Source organism: Podarcis melisellensis, assembly GCF_964234715.1.
Source record: "Podarcis melisellensis genome assembly, chromosome: 14".
In the NCBI taxonomy this organism is placed as follows: Eukaryota; Metazoa; Chordata; class Lepidosauria; order Squamata; family Lacertidae; genus Podarcis; species Podarcis melisellensis.
Genome location: NC_138546.1, coordinates 13,144,332 through 13,165,387, shown reverse-complemented (window position 1 = coordinate 13,165,387; position 21,056 = coordinate 13,144,332). Strand labels below are relative to the sequence as shown.

At 44.4% G+C, this 21,056-nt stretch overlaps 1 protein-coding gene across 1 annotated transcript in view; it reads left to right on the top strand.

Annotated features, from left to right (window-relative positions):
• LOC309357012 (acyl-coenzyme A synthetase ACSM3, mitochondrial-like) overlaps positions 1-21,056 on the top strand; it is a 39,987-nt gene that overhangs the window by 12,976 nt on the left and 5,955 nt on the right. The window contains exons 2-9 of the mRNA XM_081888879.1: positions 10,075-10,293; positions 11,206-11,416; positions 11,520-11,730; positions 12,662-12,805; positions 16,425-16,581; positions 18,169-18,248; positions 18,833-18,956; positions 20,943-21,023. Coding sequence (XP_081745005.1) covers positions 10,075-10,293; positions 11,206-11,416; positions 11,520-11,730; positions 12,662-12,805; positions 16,425-16,581; positions 18,169-18,248; positions 18,833-18,956; positions 20,943-21,023 — 1,227 coding nt within the window. The remainder of the gene's footprint in view (positions 1-10,074; positions 10,294-11,205; positions 11,417-11,519; positions 11,731-12,661; positions 12,806-16,424; positions 16,582-18,168; positions 18,249-18,832; positions 18,957-20,942; positions 21,024-21,056) is intronic.

The following is a 21,056-nucleotide window of genomic DNA, read 5'->3' as shown; positions in this document are numbered from 1 at the left end:
GACAAACCTTGGCTTAACACCACCAACGAAGCTTCCATCTTATTTAACTACCTTATCTGTGGTGATGCACAGGTACGCCTTTATAAAGGCTAGATTCAATGTTTTCCCATCAAATGTGTTGGGTAACAGACTCTCCAACGGACAGATCTCACTCCTCTGTGACTGTAAAAGTGGATCTACGGAATCGTTATATCATATAATCTTCTGTTGTCCTATACATTCGGCTTCACGGTCCAAGTTTCTGGCCCCATATTTATCGAGAATAGCTGACAGACCTCAGGAAGCCCAAATAATATACTTATTAAACGACGAAGACTCAAGTAGATCCCTTGCAGTCGCTAGATACCTGATTAATGTCTTATTCCATAAGAGGAGAAATGGATCACTGTATGACTCTGACAGCTTAGCCAAACTTAAGAACCATCAATAAGTGTCAGAACTAAGACGCATATCCCCCAAAATCTGAGGGATTTGAATTGCGGTCGACATAGAGGGAGCTTATTGTGTATAGTTTACTTAATTGAAGTAAAATTGGTTTTATAGGGGTGTTTTAACTTGGAACTGTTTAAATTGTATTGTTTATGGATAAATTTTGATGTATTGTTTTTAGATATGGGCCAATGGCCGTAATAAACCAATCAAATCAAAAAAAGTCAGCTCCAGCTTTATACTTGGTGGGGGGCATATCTCTTTCCCGTTCTCTTTGACTCTAGGCTCTTCCGGCCCGCCACTATTTTTGGTTGGGATTCAGCCACATTCCAGCAAATTCAGATTGTGCAATTAAAGTAAGAACGGTTTTATTTGTGTGTGCAATGGGCATTACAAAACATAGGGATAGCACATATGTCTACAATCACAAATCAGCAGCAGTTAAAGTTGATTTGGCACTCTTGTGTAACATACTCACTTCTCTCCCACAACCAGACTTCTTATGACAAGTGATGATAATGACGCAAAGCTCTAGTTCTCCTTCACATCTGCAGGTGAGGCGGTGGATGTGCTGGACTGGGGTCTGGCCTTTGTAATGGACTGGATGAGAGCCAATAAACTGAAGCTCAATCCAGATAGGACAGAGGCACTGTTAGTAGGTGGTTCCTTAGACCAGATGGAGACTGCTTGCTCCTGGGGGTTTACACACCCTCTAAAGGAGCAGGTACATAACCTGGGGGTGTTCCTGGATCCAGTGCTGTAGTTTTGGGCCCAAGTGGTGGGGAATACCTTCTGTCAGCTTTGGCTGGTGGCCAAGCTACGCCCTTACCTAACTGATGTGGCCTATGCTCTGGTAACCTCTAGGTTAGACTACTGCAATGTGTTATACATGGGGCTGCCTCTGAAGATGGTTTGGAAACTTCAGCTGGTGCAAAATTTAATGGCCAGGTTGCTCATGGGTGCAAGATGACTGGCCCAACTGCACTGGCTTAATAATTCATTTCTGGGCCCGATTCAAAGCGCTGGTGCTGACCTATAAAGCCTAGCATGTCTCAGGACCTCATTACCTTAAAGACCTCCTCTCCTCATACAAACAGACCCAGGCCATGTGGTGTTATGCAAGGCCTTCTCTGGGTGGCCTCTCCCCTGGTGGTGTGCCGAGGATGACATCATCACATGTCTTTAGGTGCCAGGTGAAAACATTCCCATTTTACCCAGGACTTCAGCAATTAAACAATCTATGGCCTTTTAAAAGTGGACAGGTGGATATTATGACACCCCCCAATTGTTTTATTGTTTTTATGTTATGTAAATTATGTTTTTAATGTTGTACTGGGATCTTTGGTTAAAGGGTGGTATATAAATTGAATAATCAATCAATCAATCAATCAATCAATCAATGATTGCTTGCCACACACAAATCAGAAGGAAAGCTCAATAAATAGCCAACATTGCCTAACAAACTTTGTGCAAATAAAGGTGACCTTGAACTCTGAGAATGGCTCTTTGTTGTTTGGGTGGAGAGCCGTCTGCAGCTGTGTACAGAAACTAGCCTACTGTACAAAGGTAAAATCTGTATTCATTGTTCCGGTCACTTTTGCCTATGGCCCTGCCCACTATTGGCATGCCCTTCATAAGGTTTGCCTTATGAAGAGAATGTGGCCTTCAGTCGAGAGCGAAAGGTGAATAAAGTCATGTCATGGAGTGGCTGGGTGCAGAGGAGGGGTGGGAGGCACCAGCTGGGGAACCCCAAGAAAACCCCCTGGGGAAGAAAGCTCAGTACCAGGAGACTGGAGATAGGATGATGTTGAGTGGCCAGAGGGAGAAGAGGGAGCCGACCAGGAGGAGGAGGGGTCAGAAGCTGGAGAGGTAACAGGGTTTAGTGAGCAGGAAGAGGCTGTGGCAGAGAGCAGTCCAGAATCAGTGGCAGAAGGGGAGGATGGTGAGAAGGAGGGGCCAAGAGGCAGAGATGAGTCAGGCTGCTGAAGAAGCCAGGGAGTCTCCCCTTCTCTTCTCCCCCATGGACTCCTAGAACACAAAGAGGAATGAAGAGGGCAGAGCAAAGAGAGATAAGACGAAGGAGTCCTAGGCTGCTGGGGAAAGAGTCTTAGAGAGCAGCGGGGAGGCAGGGACCTTCAGTCCTCACAGTTGGGGCCTCATTAGGAATAGACCTACTAGGACGAGTTGCTGTGACCACTAGGCCTGTGCTGTTTTGGATTCTTTGAAGAAAGAGTTAACTTCACTGGCACCAGGGTTTTTATTGCTGGCATGCTCCAGTCTCCAGCTGCTAACAAATAACAGCAGCAATTGCAGAAGCTCCTAGGTCCAATCCCTAGCATTTCCAGGTATGGCTGGGAGAGACTCTCTGCCTGGATTTCTGGAGAGTTACTGCCATCCTAAAAATCAGAGACAACAAAGGTCCGTATAGTTAAAGCTGTGGTTCTCCCAGTAGTAATGTATGGAAGTGAGAGCTGGACCATAAAGAAGGCTGATTGCCAAAGAATTGATGCTTTTGAATTATGGTGCTGGAGGAGACTCATGAGAGTCCCATGGACTGCAAGAAGATCAAAGCTATCCATTCTTAAGGAAATCAGCCCTGAGTACTCACTGGAAGGACAGATCCTGAGGCTCCAATACTTTGGCCACCTCATGAGAAGAGAAGACTCCCAGGAAAAGACCCTGATGTTGGGAAAGATGGAGGGCACAAGGAGAAGGGGACGACAGAGGATGAGATGGTTGGACAGTGTTCTCAAAGCTACCAGCATGAGTTTGACCAAACTGTGGGAGGCAGTGGAAGACAGGAGTGCCTGGCAAGGCTCTGGTCCATGGGGTCACAAAGAGTCGGACATGACCAAACGACTAAACAACAACAACAACACTGCCTATCAGTGTAGGTAGTACTGAGCTGGATGGAGCAATGTTCTGGCTCAGTTAAAGGTAGCTTCTGCTCTCCCTATGAACTCACTAACAAGACTTGAAGTTAACAACCCTCTGAGTTGTGCCATCTGTGCAGAAGGCTTGCCAAATGCAGAAGAGCTGTCTTTACCAGATTTTGAGGTAACAAAAATGGTAATAGATGGAATCTTCTCAATGGGGTGGGGATAGGTTTCTGTACAGCATTTGAAGTAATACACAGAACTGTCTACAGAGGGGTGGGGCCCATAAGACCACCAAGTTTGCATTCATACCATACATTTAAAGTGCTATGGTAGCACTTTAATAAGCCATGGCTTTCCCCCACAGAATTCTGGGAGCTTTAGCTTTTTAAGGGTATGGAGAGTAGTTAAGCAAAGCAAAGGGACCCCTGATCGTTAGGTACAGTCGTGGCCGACTTTGGGGTCGCGGTGCTCATCTCGCTTTATTGGCCGAGGGAGCTGGCATACAGCTTCCAGGTCATGTGGATAGCATGACTAAGCCACTTCTGGCGAACCAGAGCAGTGTAGGCCCCTATTCACATCCAAGAGCTACAATTCCCATAGTTCCCCATGAAGAGGGATTGATCATTAAACCACTCAGGGAACTGTAGTTCTGGGAGGGGAATCAGGGCCTCCTAAGAACTCTCGCATCTCAAATTCTTTGGAGGAAGCCATGACTGTTTAAAGTAGACCCTAGTGCTTTGAATGTCTGATGTGAATGAAGCCTAAGTCCAGGTGGTGGACCGTCTGCCAACAAAAGGAAAAGCTGATAACTGTGCTAGTGCCACTTCTAATGGTGAGCACAACCCTGAGAAAATGGTGGAGAATTTTCATCCCCCCAGAGAAATTCTACGGAGTCTCCCCATCACAATTTCTCTGCCAGCAAATAAGGTGAGGAAATTCAAGAGCCCATTTGCATGCAGCCTTAAATTTATCTACAAACGAACCTGAACTTTAGATACAAGGCTCTTCCGAACCTTAACACTGAGGTCAACAGGAAACTGACAAGTTCAAATCACGACATGGTGGCCCCTGAGTTCAAAGGAGAATTGATTAACTTGGATGAGGCTCTGTTCTGCAGACCTCTGCAAGTTTGGTATTACAAATGGATGACCAAGTAAAACTAGCAGATCAAAAGTGAGGCACGTTGAGCAATCCCATGCCACTGGATGATCCTGTCCAACTTCCTGGCTACATTTATGTCCACCACTAGTTCCATTCAGTTCATGGTTTGAGTCTTACCCTCCAGAACAGGAGAAAACTTAATCCATCTTCCATGTGACAAACTTTTAGATAATGGAAGATGGCTATCATATCTCCTTTCATCCTCCTCTTTTCCAGGCTAATCACCAACTCCCTCAACTGTTACTCCCAACGCTTGCTTTCCAGACCCTTGATCAACTTGGTTGCCCTCCTCTGTGTTAGGATATTTCCGTTCCACCTTAAATGTTCAGGCATGATTGTTGTGTATCACATGCCTGTTTACTCCTAGCACTGTTCTCTCTGGGAACTTCTGTTTTGTATATAGCTTTTGTTCCAGCTTTTTTCCTGGACACGGTGGCAAGCACTCATGTTTTTCCTTTGTTCTGATCTACGTTGAATAAAGCTGTAAATATGCTCTCCTGTCTGACTCTTCCGTTGTGGAGACTGCTGAAAAGGGTGTGCACGAGTCTTGGAATGTCTCTGAGGCTCATGTTGCTAATTGACTGATGCTGTTCCACGGGAGACCAGTGATCGTCCAGAGATGACTGGGGGGGGGGCTGCATGATGGCTCCGTCTCCCTGGCAGCATCCCAACACTCTGCACACATCCAGCTTGTCAATATCCTTCTTAAATTGTGGTGCCCAGAACTGGGACACAGGACTCCAGGTGTGGTCTGACCAAGGCAGAATAGAGCCGGACTATTATTATATGAAATCTAAACAGAACCCCAAGCCAATAATCTGGCTGTTGCACTTTGGACCAATTTAAGTTTTTGAGTTGTTTTCAATGGCTGCCTCATGCATAGTACATTGCAACAACCCAATCTGGAAGTTACCAGAGCATGTAAATAATGTCACAATAGCCTTCATTTCAGTTCACATTTTTTTGTTTTGGGAAGGGTGAATTTGGTAATTAACTTTCAAATGCAAACTGAGCTGAACCTCTTCTTCATTACTAAAGAAAATAGTACAAAATGTTGAAAAGCTCTGTGACCTCCTTCAAAAGGAAACCAAACCAGAACCCCAGAACTGATCACCACTTGATTCACCACTTGAAGAACTAGGGAAAGCCCAGCAAGATCTTGAATGAAACAGGAAAGGCCACCGTTTCTACCTTCCAGAGTCAAGGAAAGAGTACCGCCATCTCTGGATTTGCTAAACCTCTCTACTCCATTTTCCCTTATCCAACCTGCATTCCCCAATGACTTTTGGGAAAAAAGGGCATATCTTATATTTCAGCATAAATTAATTTGGAGGAAAGAACGGGGGCCTTTTTGCAAGTACGTGGCGATCTAGTCAAACATTAACTTTTGACTTACATCAGACTATTCAAGTGAGAGGTTCTCCAATGTCAACCGATGGATCTCTGATAAAAGTTAATGTTAATGTACTGCTTGCTGTTTAATTCAGTTCTCAAAAACCCTGGTGAATTTCCTTTTGGAGTGCTCTCTGCTATTCCAGAGTGTGGGTTGTGGTAAGTTGTCTGCATGTTTATACAGAGATTCTAGTTTCTGAGTTGTATAAGGTCCTCTGGGTATGTGTCTAACAATGAAACTATGCTGTTAAAACAATCAGATCTTACATAAAGCATGTAGGTACCAACGGCCAACTAAATATAGTCACAAAAGCAATCAGTTTGAAATGAGCTGTAACTAATATACATAGATATTTTCCAGTTGTTTCAAGAAAGCATTAGCCACAGCTCAACTAACTAGGAGTGCTTTCAGACTCTTTTTGGGTAGGATTCAGTCACATAGATGCAGATTCAGGATGCGCCATTGATGTTGATTTTGTGCTCTTGCACACCAAACCCAGTTTCCAAAGCCACCGCAAAACTGGATGAGTGCTCAGTAAACAACCCCGTCTGCAATCCAATCACTATTGATGCTTAATAGACAATGTAGAACCATCCTATATTTCAGCTAGATTATATTTATTTAGAGACTCTTGTTACATGTTACATTCCCATGTTGTTTTTGAAGAATGGTGCTTAGGAAGTAGGTAGAAGCTGGCTGTTTGTACAATGTCAGGATGGTCCAGTCAGTGGTGCTCTTAAGAAGTGGTTTATACATAAGAATGTAAAATGTTGTCAGGGGGTGGATCTACACACCGGGGGAGGGGGGCGTGTTATAAATAAGTCAGAAATTAAATCCGCTATGGGAAACCGCTTATAATTTTATTTGCTCTCTGGCGCCATCTGGTGTTGCATGTTTATAACACATTCAAAAGGCTGATTCCAGGTTCTGTAGTTTGCATGGCTGCCAATAGGAGGCCCCACCAACTGCAGCATGAGGAAGAGCGGTGCAGCCCAGCAAGCTGTTTAACAGAGCAGGGGGGGGGCTTGAAGCACCTGCCCCACTCCATTAAACGTGTCCACAGCAAGGTTTAGCAACCCACTGGGTGAAGTGCCTTCACGCACACACTCACAAATACTACCAGCTTTTGAATTTCACTGCTTGCCCTTTTCACATTTTGTGTGAACAATAATATCATTTGTAGGCATAGCGGGATCTGCAATACTATATTCACTTACCTGGGAGTAAGTCCTATTTAAGGACGCGGGTGGTGCTGTGGGTTAAATCACAGAGCCTAGGACTTGCCGATCAGAAGGTTGCCGGTTCAAATCGCCGTGACAGGGTGAGCTCCCGTTGCTCGATCCCTGCTCCTGCCAACCTAGCAGTTCAAAAGCACGTCAAAGTGCAAGTAGATAAATAGGTGGGAAGGTAAACGGCGTTTCCGTGCATTGCTCTGGTTCACCAGAAGCGGCTTAGTCATGCTGGCCACATGACCCGGAAGCTGTACGCCAGCTCCGTCAGCCAGTAAAGCAAGATGAGCGCCGCAACCCCAGAGTTGGTGATGGGGGGGGGGGAGAAAATTGATTTTTCAAAAGCCTCCAGCAAACAGTGATGAAATCTCTTTAGTTTTCAGTAATTTGAAAACCAGGCAAGGATATTATACAGGCACTGCTTGCCTGTCCTTAAACTCCCTCTCTGAAAAATATATAATTTCATGTATCAAGGGTTTCCCTTCAGTTATGCTTATTCGTCAGGGACATCAGCATTAAATTAGGACTTTTCAGTGGGGCATGTGGAATTCCTCCTCATATTTATTTATTAAATATATATGCAACTTTTCTCCTGGTGCAGAACCTAAGACAGCTTGTTGTTTAGTTGCTTAGTTTTGTCCGACTCTTCGTGACCCCATGGACCAGAGCACGCCAGGCACTCCTGTCTTCCACTGCCTCCCACAGTTTGGTCAAACTCATGCTGGTAGCTTCAAGAACACTATCCAACCATCTCGTCCTCTGTCGTCCCCTTATCCTTGTGCCCTCTATCTTTCCCAACATCAGGGTCTTTTCCAGGGAGTCTTCTCTTCTCATGAGGTGGCCAAAGTATTGGAGTCTCAGCTTCATGATCTGTCCTTCCAGTGAGCACTCAGGGCTGATTTCCTTCAGAATGAAGATGTTTGATCTTCTTGCAGTCCATGGGACTCTCAAGAGTCTCCTCCAGCACCATAATTCAAAAGCATCAATTCTTCGGCGATCAGCCTTCTTGATGGTCCAGCTCTCACTTCCATACATCACTCCTGGGAAGACCGTAGCTTTAACTGTACGGACCTTTGCTGGCAAGGTGATGTCTCTGCTTACAGCATCAATTAAAACAGATGAAGCTTCCAATTATAAATATTAAAACCAATTAAATAGGTAAGCTTTGTTTTAAAAAGCACCGAAAACACTGAAAACCATTCAAATTCTTGCACACACTCAAAAGAACATCACCCACCTCAGAAGACCCCATCTGTTCATGGTCAAAGGCCAGTTGGAACAAAGAAATATTTGGCTGGCAGCAAAAGGAAAGTCCAGAGGGGGCCAGCCTAGTCTCATGGAAGAGAGTTCCACAATCTGGGAGCAACCACTGAGAAGGCCCTCTTACTTTCTTGCCCAATGTGCTACAAAAGTGGCAGAACCGAGAGAGATGCCTACAGAAAGCATTCTTTTTTAAAGGGACCAAATGTGTACTAAATGTGTCCTTTAGAGAAAAGTGTGCCCAAATATACATATAAATGCGGAACTGTTGAGAAAGTCGCGTATGTTGACCTGGAAAAGAGGAGACTTAAATTATAATATTAATAATAAATTTTTATTTATACCCCGCCCTTCCCAGTTCAGAAAACCAGGCTCAGGGTGGCAAACAACAAATTTAAAACACTTAATTGATGCAACCAAAAACAGCATAAAATACAGTATAAAATGTGGATAACAATAAATTCAGAATTCAAAAATCAATTTAGGGGGGAAATCCATCCAATAAACATTAGATGATCACCAGGGCTAGCTGGCTAGATTAGTTCTATTTGGGCAAGCCAGCAAGGAGACCAGGGGAGAATTAGCTGTGGGATCCCATATGTTATGTACTGAGGTTCTCAGCCTGGGCCAGCAGGGGGATACTGTAGATAGTTTTCACTCAGGTCCACATATGCAAATAAGGAATTGAAAGTGACGTTCACTGATTGGATAGTTACAGAAAGTTGTTACTATTGCCTTGTAGTTGAGCTCTATATAAGCAGGTTGGCTGAGCCCTTCAGCCCAGTTCTGTTCTGGCCTGTGAATAAACAAGAGCTGTTTGAAGAATCACTGTGTCGTCTGATATGTTCACCCACAACTTAACACCAGAGCGGGTAATCTTCATAAAAAGGGAAGGGGGAGGGAAGGAAGGGGAATAAAAGATCAGGCTAAGTTCAAATTGAAAGAGGTGAAAGGATGGCCATCTTCAAATATCTGAGGGGCTGTCACAAGGAAAATTGAGCAAGCTGCTCCGGAGGGTAGGCCCTCAACCAACGGACCCAAATTACAAAAAAGGAAGTTCCAACTAAACATCAGGAAGAACTTTACGATGGTAAGAGCTGTTCAACCCTGGAGTGAGATGCTTCAAAAGGTGGTGGGATCTCCTTCATTTAATTTTTTAAAAACCAGAGATTGGATGGCCATCTGTCAGGGGTCCTTTAGCTGTGATTCCTTCACTGCAGGGGCTCTGACTAGATTAGGGTCACTTCCAACTTTACAGTTCTCAGATTCCAGGATTCTTTGAGGCTGGAACCTGGCCCAGCAGCAAATTGGCAATTGGAACGTGATGCACAGTTCAGCTCCCATTTTCAACACTGAAAGAGCTATATAGAGCAGGCTTCGTCAACCTTGGCCCTCCAGATGTTTTTGGCCTACAACTCTCACGATCCCTAGCTAGCAGGACCAGTGGTCAGGGATGCTGGGAATTGTAGTCTCAAAACATCTGGAGGGCCGAGGTTGAGGAAGCCTGATACAGAGTAACTCTGAATTCCCACCCCTAAGACACATTCTGGCTATGGAGTGAAGTTGCATTTCCATTGGAGTTCCACTTTGCACTTTTGTCACTGGAATTTATTCAATGCATACATATTTTTCTGTCATTGGTGTTTCGTTTTTGTTCTTGAGCAGAATCTTGAATTATCCTGGTTAATTCTTTTTTTCCTTTTTCTTTTGGTTTTCCATAAAGGCAAGAATTGTTTTCATGGCAGGGGCAAGGAAGCTTCTCTCCAGAATTCCAGTTTTAAAGTCTTTTAGTGCTTTCAAATTGCCTTGTAGAATCATGAGTCAACCTTGCAGTGGATCTCCATTTCTGGATTTCTCAGACACTGAAGCCCTCTACAAAAATGTGCCAGAGCATTTTAATTTTGCACATGATGTCCTGGATCAATGGAGCCAAAAGGAAAAGGTAAGGGACTGTATCTGTCATGATTTCCTAATATTATCAGTCAGTCGTGCTGATCTTTATTGTTTATAGCAAACGGTCATTGAATATGTCTCTCAAAACAAACTGTATGTCAACAAAACATAAACTAGCATTACTTTTCAGCAAATCATCAAAACCTAAAGTTGCAAAGTTCTCCATTTCATTTACATTAAGAAGTGAAGTCCCTTTGGTAGTCAAAACTGTTTTGAGTCAATAAAAAAGAGTAGCACAGAAACTTCCTCACTGCTAGCTAGAGTTGAGAAAAGTTGTCCTGTTTGGCTTTTCTCAGTTTCTCATTTTTCCTGTCTTAAATTCAGTTCTCAACATTTTCCCCTCAGCTTACAAACCCATTCTGCCTCCTGCCTTAAAATGTCTGCATAGAATTCATCAGTATTTTAGTGTGAAAGTTCTTGTCTAACCCTTACATCCTCTGGTTTTTTTCATTTTCCCTTATTTAACATGCCAAGTGATGTTCAAAATTCTGAATGTTTTTGTATGTTTCCTTTGTATAAGTGGCATTAAGATTGTTACTTGAGGTCTGCTTAATTAATTTCTGTTCTCCTGAGGACTTGAATTTACAGAGTATCAGATACGTTGCAAATTTTGTCTGTAGATAGTCTAGCTTCAGCTGTTTATAGGGATGCTACATCTATAGTTTGATTAATTTTATGCCTACTTGCTCAAAAACAGTAGGCATAAAATTAATCAAACCATAGATAAAATATGAAACAGGATGTAAGGGATAGTTTGATTTTATTGGTGTCTTCTTTGGAATATTTTATAGGGTTTTCTGTAAACCGCTGAGAAAACTTTTGCTGATTATTTGGTATATAAATCTTTGAGAGATAGCTAAGTAAAATAGCTTCCATTTTTTCCATCCTTTGTGCCTGATAGGATGGAAAGAGACCTTCCAATCCCGCTCTTTGGTGGGTAAGTGGGAAAGGCGAGGAGGTGCGGTGGAGCTTTGAGGAGCTGGCATTCTTAACAAGGAAAGCAGCCAATGTCCTCTCCAAAGCTTGCAATCTGCAGAAGGGAGACCGAATCGTCATCATCCTCCCCAGGGTGCCTGAGTGGTGGCTGATCAGTGTGGGCTGCATCAGAGCAGGTGAGTGAAGCCCTCTCTGTGCTAGGAACCAACAGAAAGATCCAATTTTTTTTGCTGTGTCTTCCTCTCCTCTCTTTTTAATCACACTTTGTTTTGCTCCTAGGTGTCACCTTCATCCCAGCCACGACCCTATTGACTGCTCAAGACATCTTGTACCGGCTCCAAAAGTCTCGGGCCAAATGTATAGTTACAAACAACGCCTTGGCTCCATTGATCGACTCTGTTGCATCTGATTGCCAGTTCCTGAAAACTCGGATGTTGGTCTCCAAAGGCACCAGCAGAGAAGGATGGCTGAACTTCCATGACCTGCTGAAGTGAGAAGTGTTAAGCAAGTCAGGGATAAGTCAAAGAGTGAGATAGAAAAACCTGGTGTCTGCAGTATTCATCACCTACATCAGGAAGATAGCCAATTACTTGCCAACATTTGTATAGCGGACAAAAATGTATATAAAAATATGTATTTTGGGAGGAATGTCAACTAAAATGTTGCAGAATTTTCACGGGATTTTTTTATTATTTAAGTACAGTGGAACCTCGGGTTATGTACTGTCCTCCTTATGAACGCTTCGGGTAACAAGCTCCGCTAACCCGGAAGTAGATGACCCTGGTTGCGAACTTTGCCCTGGGATGTGAGCGGAGGTCACGTGGCGGCAGCGGGAGGACCCATTAGCGAAAGTGTGCCTCATGTTAAGAACTGTTTCATGTTAAGAATAGACCTCCGGAATGAATTAAGTTTGTAACCGGAGGTACCACTGTACAGTGGTACCTCGGGATGCGAACGGGAACCGCTCCGGAGCCCCATTCACATCCCGAATGGAACGCAAGACGTGACGGCGCATCTGCATGTGCGCGGGTCGCATTTTGCCGCTATTGCGCATGCGCATGACATCGTTTTCAGCATCTGCGCATGCGCGAGCAGCAAAACCCAGAAGTAACGCGCTCCGTTACTTCTGGGATGCCGCGGAGCGCAACACGAACACGCTCAACCCGAAGCGCATTCAACTCGAGGTATGACTGTATATGAATCACAAGCTGATTCAAAAATTCGAGGAACTTGAGTTAATTTGAATGGAGTATCTTGGATGAAGTCTTCCCACTGCAACATTTTATTGCAGTTGGCACTTATCTGTTTTCTATTGGAATCCTAATTTCCCAGAATACCTTAAGTTTACAAGATCACAGACCATTGATTTTTATTGCACCTACCCCATTCTTACTACTTGCCTACTTTTCTGTTTTTTAAAGTGCTGCAGACAGTGATCATCAGCCTGTCAAAACAAGGAGTCAAGATCCAATGACCATCTACTTTACCAGTGGAACCACAGGTTATCCCAAAATGGTGGAACACTCCTGCAGCAGTTTGGGGATTGGGCTGACAGTTGTTGGAAGGTATCTATCCCTTTCTAAATCTTCAGGGGCAACAAACACAACAGAAAGTCCTGTGGCAGTTTAAAGAATGGCTATTTAATTGTGGCAAGAACTTTGATAGTCATGATGGAGCAGCTGTAATCTTTGTTTTAAGCTTAAGGCACACTAAAACTGCAATTCTTAGTCATCCAAAAGAGAGCCCCCATTTTAAAATAAGTGCACATTACCACAGCTTTGAACCATTTCCATCTCTCCACCTCCCCCATTCTAGCACCTGCTGCTGTCCTTTAAGTCTTAAAATCAAAAGATCTCATCCCATATCTTTTCACCCTGTCTAGTTTGTTCCTCAAACATTTTTGTTGTTTAGTCGTTTAGTCGTGTCCGACTCTTCGTGACCCCATGGACCAGAGAACGCCAGGCACCTCTGTCCTCCACTGCCTCCCGCAGTTTGGTCAAACTCATGCTGGTAACCTCGAAAACACTATCCAACCATCTCGTCCTCTGCCGTCCCCTTCTCCTTGTGCCCTCCATCTTTCCCAACATCAGGGTCTTCTCCAGGGAGTCTTCTCTTCTCATGAGGTGGCCAAAGTACTGGAGCCTCAGCTTCACGATCTGTCCTTCCAGTGAGCACTCAGGGTTGATTTCCTTCAGTATGGAGAGGTTTGATCTTCTTGCAGTCCATGGGACTCTCAAGAGTCTCCTCCAGCACCATAATTCAAAAGCATCAATTCTTCGGCGATCAGCCCTCTTTATGGTCCAGCTCTCACTTCCATAGATCACTACTGGGAAAACCATAGCTTTAACTATACGAACCTTTGTTGGCAAGGTGATGTCTCTACTTCTCAAGATGCTGTCTAGGCCTGTCATTGCCCTTCTCCCAAGAAGCAGGCGTCTTTTAATTTCGTGGCGGCTGTCACCATCTGCAGTGATCATTGAGCCCAAGAAAGTAAAATCTCTCACTACCTCCATTTCTTCCCCTTCTATTTGCCAGGAGGTGATGGGACCAGTGGCCATGATCTTCGTTTTTTTGATGTTGAGCTTCAGTCCATATTTTTCGCTCTCCTCTTTCACCCTCATTAAAAGGTTCTTTAATTCCTCCTCACTTTCTGCCATCAAGGTTGTGTCATCTGCATATCTGAGGTTGTTGATATTTCTTCCGGCAATCTTAATTCCGGCTAGGGATTCATCCAGCCCAGCCTTTCGCATGATGAATTCTGCATATAAGTTAAATAAGCAGGGAGACAAAATACAGCCTTGTCGTACTCCTTTCCCAATTTTGAACCAATCAGTTGTTCCATATCCAGTTCTAACTGTAGCTTCTTGTCCCACATAGAGATTTCTCAGGAGACAGATGAGGTGATCTGGCACTCCCATTTCTTTAAGAACTTGCCATAGTTTGCCGTGGTCGACACAGTCAAAGGCTTTTGCATAGTCAATGAAGCAGAAGTAGATGTCTTTCTGGAACTCTCTAGCTTTCTCCATAATCCAGCGCATGTTTGCAATTTGGTCTCTGGTTCCTCTGCCTCTTCTAAATCCAGCTTGCACTTCTGGGAGTTCTCGGTCCACATACTGCTTGAGCCTTCCTTGTAGAATTTTAAGCATAACCTTGCTAGCGTGTGAAATGAGTTCAATTGTGCGGTAGTTGGAGCATTCTTTGGCACTGCCCTTCTTTGGGATTGGGATGTAGACTGATCTTCTCCAATCTTCTGGCCACTGCTGAGTTTTCCAAACTTGCTGGCATATTGAGTGTAGCACCTTAACGGCATCATCTTTTAAAATTTTAAATAGTTCAGCTGGAATACCATCACTTCCACTGGCCTTGTTATTTGCAGTGCTTTCTAAGGCCCATTTGACTTCACTTTCCAGGATGTCTGGCTCAAGGTCAGCAACCACACTACCTGGGGTATACGAGACATCCATTTCTTTCTGGTATAATTCCTCTGTGTATTCTTGCCACCTCTTCTTGATGTCTTCTGCTTCTGTTAGGTCCTTTCCACTTTTGTCCTTTATTATGGAAATCTTTGTACGAAATGTTCCTTTCATATCTCCAATTTTCTTGAACAGATCTCTGGTTCTTCCCATTCTATTGCTTTCCTCTATTTCTTTGCATTGCTCGTTTAAGAAGGTCTTCTTGTCTCTCCTTGCTATTCTTTGAAAATCTGCATTCAATTTCCTGTATCTTTCACCATCTCCCTCGCATTTTGCTTGTCTTCTCTCCCCCGCTATTTGTAAGGCCTCATTGGACAGCCACTTTGCTTTCTTGCATTTCCTTTTCATTGGGATGGTTTTCGTTGCTGCCTCCTGTATAATGTTACGAGCCTCCATCCATAGTTCTTCAGGCATTCTGTCCACCAAATCTAAATCCTTAAACCTGTTCCTCACTTCCACTGTGTATTCATAAGGGATTTGACTTAGATTGTATCTTACCGGCCCAGTGGTTTTTCCTACTTTCTTCAGTTTAAGCTTGAATTTTGCTATAAGAAGCTGATGATCTGAGCCACAGTCAGCTCCAGGTCTTGTTTTTGCCGACTGTATAGAGCTTCTCCATCTTTGGCTGCAGAGAATATAATCAATCTGATTTCGATGCTGCCCATCTGGTGATGTCCATGTGTAGAGTCGTCTCTTGTGCTGTTGGAAAAGCGTGTTTGTGATGACCAGCTTGTTCTCTTGGCAGAACTCTATTAGCCTTTGCCCTGCTTCGTTTGATCTCCAAGGCCAAACTTGCCAGTTGTTCCTTTTATCTCTTGACTCCCTACTTTAGCATTCCAATCCCCTATAATGAGAAGAACATCCTTCTTTGGTGTCACTTCTATAAGGTCTTGTAAGTCTTCATAGAATTGGTCAATTTCAGTTTCTTCAGCACAAGTAGTTGGTGCATAAACTTGGATTACTGTGATGTTAAAAGGTCTGCCTTGGATTCGTATCGAGATCATTCTATCATTTTTGAGATTGCATCCCAGTACAGCTTTCGCCACTCTTTGTTGACTATGAGGGCCACTCCATTTCTTTTACGGGTTTCTTGCCCACAGTAGTAGATATGATGGTCATCCGAACTGAATTCACCCATTCCCGTCCATTTTAGTTCACTGATGCCCAGGATGTCAATATTTATTCTTGCCATCTCATTTTTGACCACCTCCAACTTACCCAGGTTCATGGTTCTTACATTCCAGGTTCCTATGCAATATTTTTCTTTACAGAATTGGACTTTCCTTTCGCTTCCAGGCATATCCGCAACTGAGCGTCCTTTCGGCTTTGGCCCAGCCGCTTCATCAGCTCTGGATCTACTTGTACTTGCCCTCCGCTCTTCCCCAGTAGCATGTTGGACGCCTTCCGACCTGAGGGGCTCATCTTCCAGCGTCATATCTTTTATATGCCTGTTGTCTTTGTCCATGGAGTTTTCTTGGCAGGGATACTGGAGTGGCTTGCCGGTTCCTCCTCCAGGTGGATCACGTTTGGTCAAAACTCTCCACTATGACCTGTTCATCTTGGGTGCCCTGCTCGGCATAGTTCATAGCTTCTCTGAGTTCTTCAAGCCCCTTCGCCACGACAAGGCAGTGATCCATGAAGGGGTCCTCAAACATAAGTACGTCTAATAAATGTAACTGAGCAGTTGTCGTGTTTGCCTCCTTATTAACAGGTACTGGATGGACCTGAATCCTTCCGATGTGATCTGGGGTTTCTCCGACACAGGCTGGATCAAATTCGTCTTCAGCAATTTGTACCCTTCGTGGATCCAAGGGGCGTGCATCTTTCAGCATGGCATGCTCCAATTCGAGCCAACGACTGTTCTCAATGTAAGGCTAACGTTGCCTTATTCCATAGGCAGGAAGCTTTGGGGCAGAAGACCAAGGTGTTTGGGAAGAAGAAGAAGAAGAAGAAGAAGAAGAAGAAGAAGAAGAAGAAGAAGAAGAAGAGTTTGGATTTGATATCCCGCCTTTCACTCCCCTTCAGGAGTCTCAAAGTGGCTAACATTCTCCTTTCCCTTCCTCCCCCACAACAAACACTCTGTGAGGAGAGTGGGGCTGAGAGACCTCAAAGAAGTGTGACTGGCCCAAGGTCACCCAGCAGCTGCATGTGGAGGAGCGGAGACGCGAACCCGGTTCCCCAGATTACGAGACTACCGCTCTTAACCACTACACCACACTGGCTCTCCCACTGCTTTGGGGGAGTTGCTCTGCCAACACAGATCCTGAGTTTTCTCCTTGAGCTCTAAACCCAGACGAGTGGTTGGGAATTTGCTTTGCATTCAGAAGGTTCTGGGTTCAATGACATCTCTAGGTAGGGCTGTGAAAGATTCCCTGTCTGGGACCCTGTGGAGTTGCTTTCAATCAGCGTAGACAAAGCTAAGCTAGATGGACCAATCTGATGCAGTTTAAGGCAGGTTCCTATACATACTCCATAATAGCCTTGCCTGCCTTGCAAGAGCTTTCTGGGGTCTCCAACAGAGGTCTTTCCCCAATACCTCCTATCTCATCTGAGGGGTGGAGAACATTTGTCAGCATCAAGGCCCATGTAACCTTCTGGGCAATATCCCAAGGGCCACTTGCCAGTGGTGGGTGGGGCCAAAGGGGAAATTGGGCAGAGTAATAAATGTAAATTGAACGTTTGTACAATGAGGTATTTTCTACTCACTCATTTGCTTCTCTTCCTCCACTCTGGAAGTTCAAGAGCCAATGTGGTGTAGTGGTTAAGAGCGGTGGACTCGTAATCTGGTGAACCGGGTTCGCGTCTCCGCTCCTCCACATGCAGCTGCTGGGTGACCTTGGGCTAGTCACACTTCTCTGAAGTCTCTCAGGCTCACTCACCTCAGAGAGTGTTTGTTGTGGCGGATGAAGGGAAAGGAGAATGTTAGCCGCTTTGAGACTCCTTCGGGAAGTGATAAAGCGGGATATAAAATCTAAACTCTTTTTCTTTTTCTTCTTCTTCTTCTTCTTCTTCTTCTTCTTCTTCTTCTTCTAGATTAAGGGAACATCCCCACCAAGCAAAACATCCAAGAAGAGTTCATAGCAGGGCCAGGGAGGGCTGTGGCCTGGAAAGAGTTGGAGAAGTAGCTGGGGAGCATTCCAAGGGCCGGATAGAAAGGTCTGAAGGGCTGCATTCTGCCCCAGTCTGAGGTTCCCCAGAGAGGCTAAGAATTTATCTGAGAATCTTCTGCATTCAAAGCTCTTCCCGCTGAGCAGTGGTCCCTCTCCAGAGCACAATTCCCTCTTTTTGACGGAGGCAGGAAATCTGTTTCCTCCATTTCTTGGTAGAAGTAAAAACAACAATTCAGCCTTGCAGGAAAATGTTTCCGACAAAAAGTTAAAAATCAGAAATCAACCCTTGTGAGACTTCTGGAATCACTTGGTGCAATAGGAATGTGTTTGTGCTTTCCCCTCTAGACCCTCACCAAGTATCCCGTGACAACTTTCTGTGGCCCCCCAACTGTTTATCGTATGCTTCTGCAGCACAACGTTGGAAGGTATGGCAAACACTGCATGGTAGCATCTGTGCATTTTAAAACTCAAGACTAACTCCCTGCTTTTTTTTTTAAGTGCACTTCCGAGTCCCTCTGCCTGGGTTTACAGAATCATAGATTCACAGAACTGCAGAGTTGGAAAGGACAACAAGGGTCATCTAGTCCAACCCCCTGCCTGTTTTTTCTTCCTTTTGTTTTAGCTTGTTTCCTATTAAATTCATCTCATTATTCATATTTCGTGCTTCCTTTGGAAATACTGTATATCATAGAATCTTAGAATTGTAGTCAAGGGATGCCCCAAGGCTCACCTAGACAACCCTCTGTGATTTCATTTTCCATTTCTTTATTTCTTGCATTTACAATATTTCCATTTTCTACTTCTTGCTTGCACTTGATAACATTTTTAAAAAAAATTCTGAACTCAATCTGACCCTAACCTGAGCATTGGCCAAGCTTTTCCGGGACTGATGGGCATTCGAGTCCAACATTACACCAGCACTAGGTGTGCTAACTGGGATGCTATTGTACGCCTTGCTACAGAGGCAATAATCACTGTTGACTCCAAGCTTCTTCATACCCTCATGCAGATACAAGTTCAAGAGCCTGAGACGATGCCTGAGCGGTGGGGAAGGCAACAGCCCTGAAGTGATGGAGCAGTGGAAAGCACAGACAGGAGTGGGAATCCGTGAAGGCTATGGGCAGACAGAGACGGTATGTTGGCCTTTGGCCATGTATCTATAGACAACAACAATAAACCTATGGTTACGTGAAACATACTCAATAAACACACAAGATGTAACCGGCTGTAAAGGTAAAGGGACCCCTGATCATTAGGTCCAGTCGTGGCCAACTCTGGCTCATCTCGCTTTATTGGCCGAGGAAGCCGGTGTACAGCTTCCGGGTCATGTGGCCAGCATGACTAAGCTGCTTCTGACAAACCAGAGCAGCGCATGGAAACACCGTTTACCTTCCCGCCGGAGTGGTACCTATTTATCTACTTGCACTTTGACGTGCTTTCGAACTGCTAGGTTGGCAGGAGCAGGGACCGAGCAGCAGGAGCTCACCCCGTCATGGGGATTCGAACCGTTGACCTTCCGATCGGCAAGTCCTGGGCTCTGTGGTTTAACCCACAGCACCACCCGTGTCCCTATAACCGGCTGTACTTTTGAATAAATAAGATATACTATTCATTGTATTAAATTGTAGATTTCAACGGAAGTTCAACAGAAAAAGCAGAAGACCCAGTGGATCAGCTCATTGCAAGAATTTCTGGAATATTAGCCTAGTTTCACAACCACTACTATGCTATAAGATCCACTATCCTGTAATATTACATATGAGCCTGTTCTACTGATGAAGCCTAGGATGGCGAAACAAGGCTAATATTCCAGAAATCCTTGTCTTAGACTCTGAAAGGATTCTGTGGAACTGTAACAACCCTTCATGTGGATATTGGACTCTTTGAACAAACAGGTAGAATATATACTTTTACATGTATGGACCTTATGCATGAACTGAGTAGAGAATGACTAGAGAATGAACTGATCTACTGGGTCTTCTGCTTTTTTCGTTGAACTTTATGAGATTTCCGTTGAAATCTACAATTTGATACAATGAATAGTATACCTTATTTATCATGTATCTATAGAATCATAGAATCACAGAATTGTAGAGTGGGAAGGGAGCCCAATGGTCATTTAGTCCCCCCGCTGCGATGCAGAAAACTTGCCTACTACTGTCCCTGTGTGGGCTCGAACCGCTAACCTTCTGGTTAACAGCCAAGCACAGCTGGCCCATTGTGCCAGCAGAAGCTTTTCAAATCCAAATGCATGCTTTCCCCAAAACGCCCCACCTGAGAGAATCCATATTGGAGAGAATGGAATGGAGTGCCCTGGAAAAGGGCATGGTTGGCTGGTTGGAACCCTGTATAGGAAAAGTATACCTGAAGGAACGTCTCCACCCCCATTGTTCAGCCCCATCACTGAGATCTACCTCCGAGGGCCTTCTGACAGTCCTCTCACTGTAAGTGGTAAAGTTACAGGGAACCAAGCAGAGGGGCTTCTTGGTAGTGGCACCGAGCCTTTGTAATGCCCTCCCATCAGATGTCAAGGAGATATCAGATGTCAAGGAAACATCTAAAACACAACTTTTAGAAGACCTCTGAAGGCAGCCCTGTTCAGTGGTACCTTGGGTTAAGTACTTAATTCGTTCCGGAGGTCTGTTCTGAACCTGAAACTGTTCTTAACCTGAAGCACCACTTTAGCTAATGGGGCCTCCTGCTGCCGCTGCGCCGCCGGAGCACGATTTCTGTTCTCAACCTGAAGCACTATTTCTGGGTTAGCGGAGTGTGTAACCTGAAGCATATGTAACCTGAGGTACCACTGTATCAGGAAGTTTTTTTTTTAATGTTTTACATTTTATTATGTTTTAATATGTACTGGGAGCAGCCCAGAGTGGCTGGGGAAACCCAGCCAGATGGGCGGGGTATAAATAATAAAATTGTTGTTGCTGTTCCATGCCGCAACTTCTCCTGCAGACTCTAGCTTGTACAGTCCCTCACTCAGCTATGGCCCTTCCCCAAATCTGTAAACGGAAGACAGATAAAGTCAACTGAAAATTCTCTAATCTGTTAAAAACCATAGTTTCAAAGAGTGAGAGAGAGAAACCTAATTGAACATTTACCATTTCTTTAAACAGACTATGTTATGTTCGACTAGGAGAGATATGAAAGTCAAGCCTGGCTTTGCTGGAACGCCAGCTCCTCCCTTTGATGTCCAGGTAGGAATATTTATAATGCAGAGAAGCCATAAC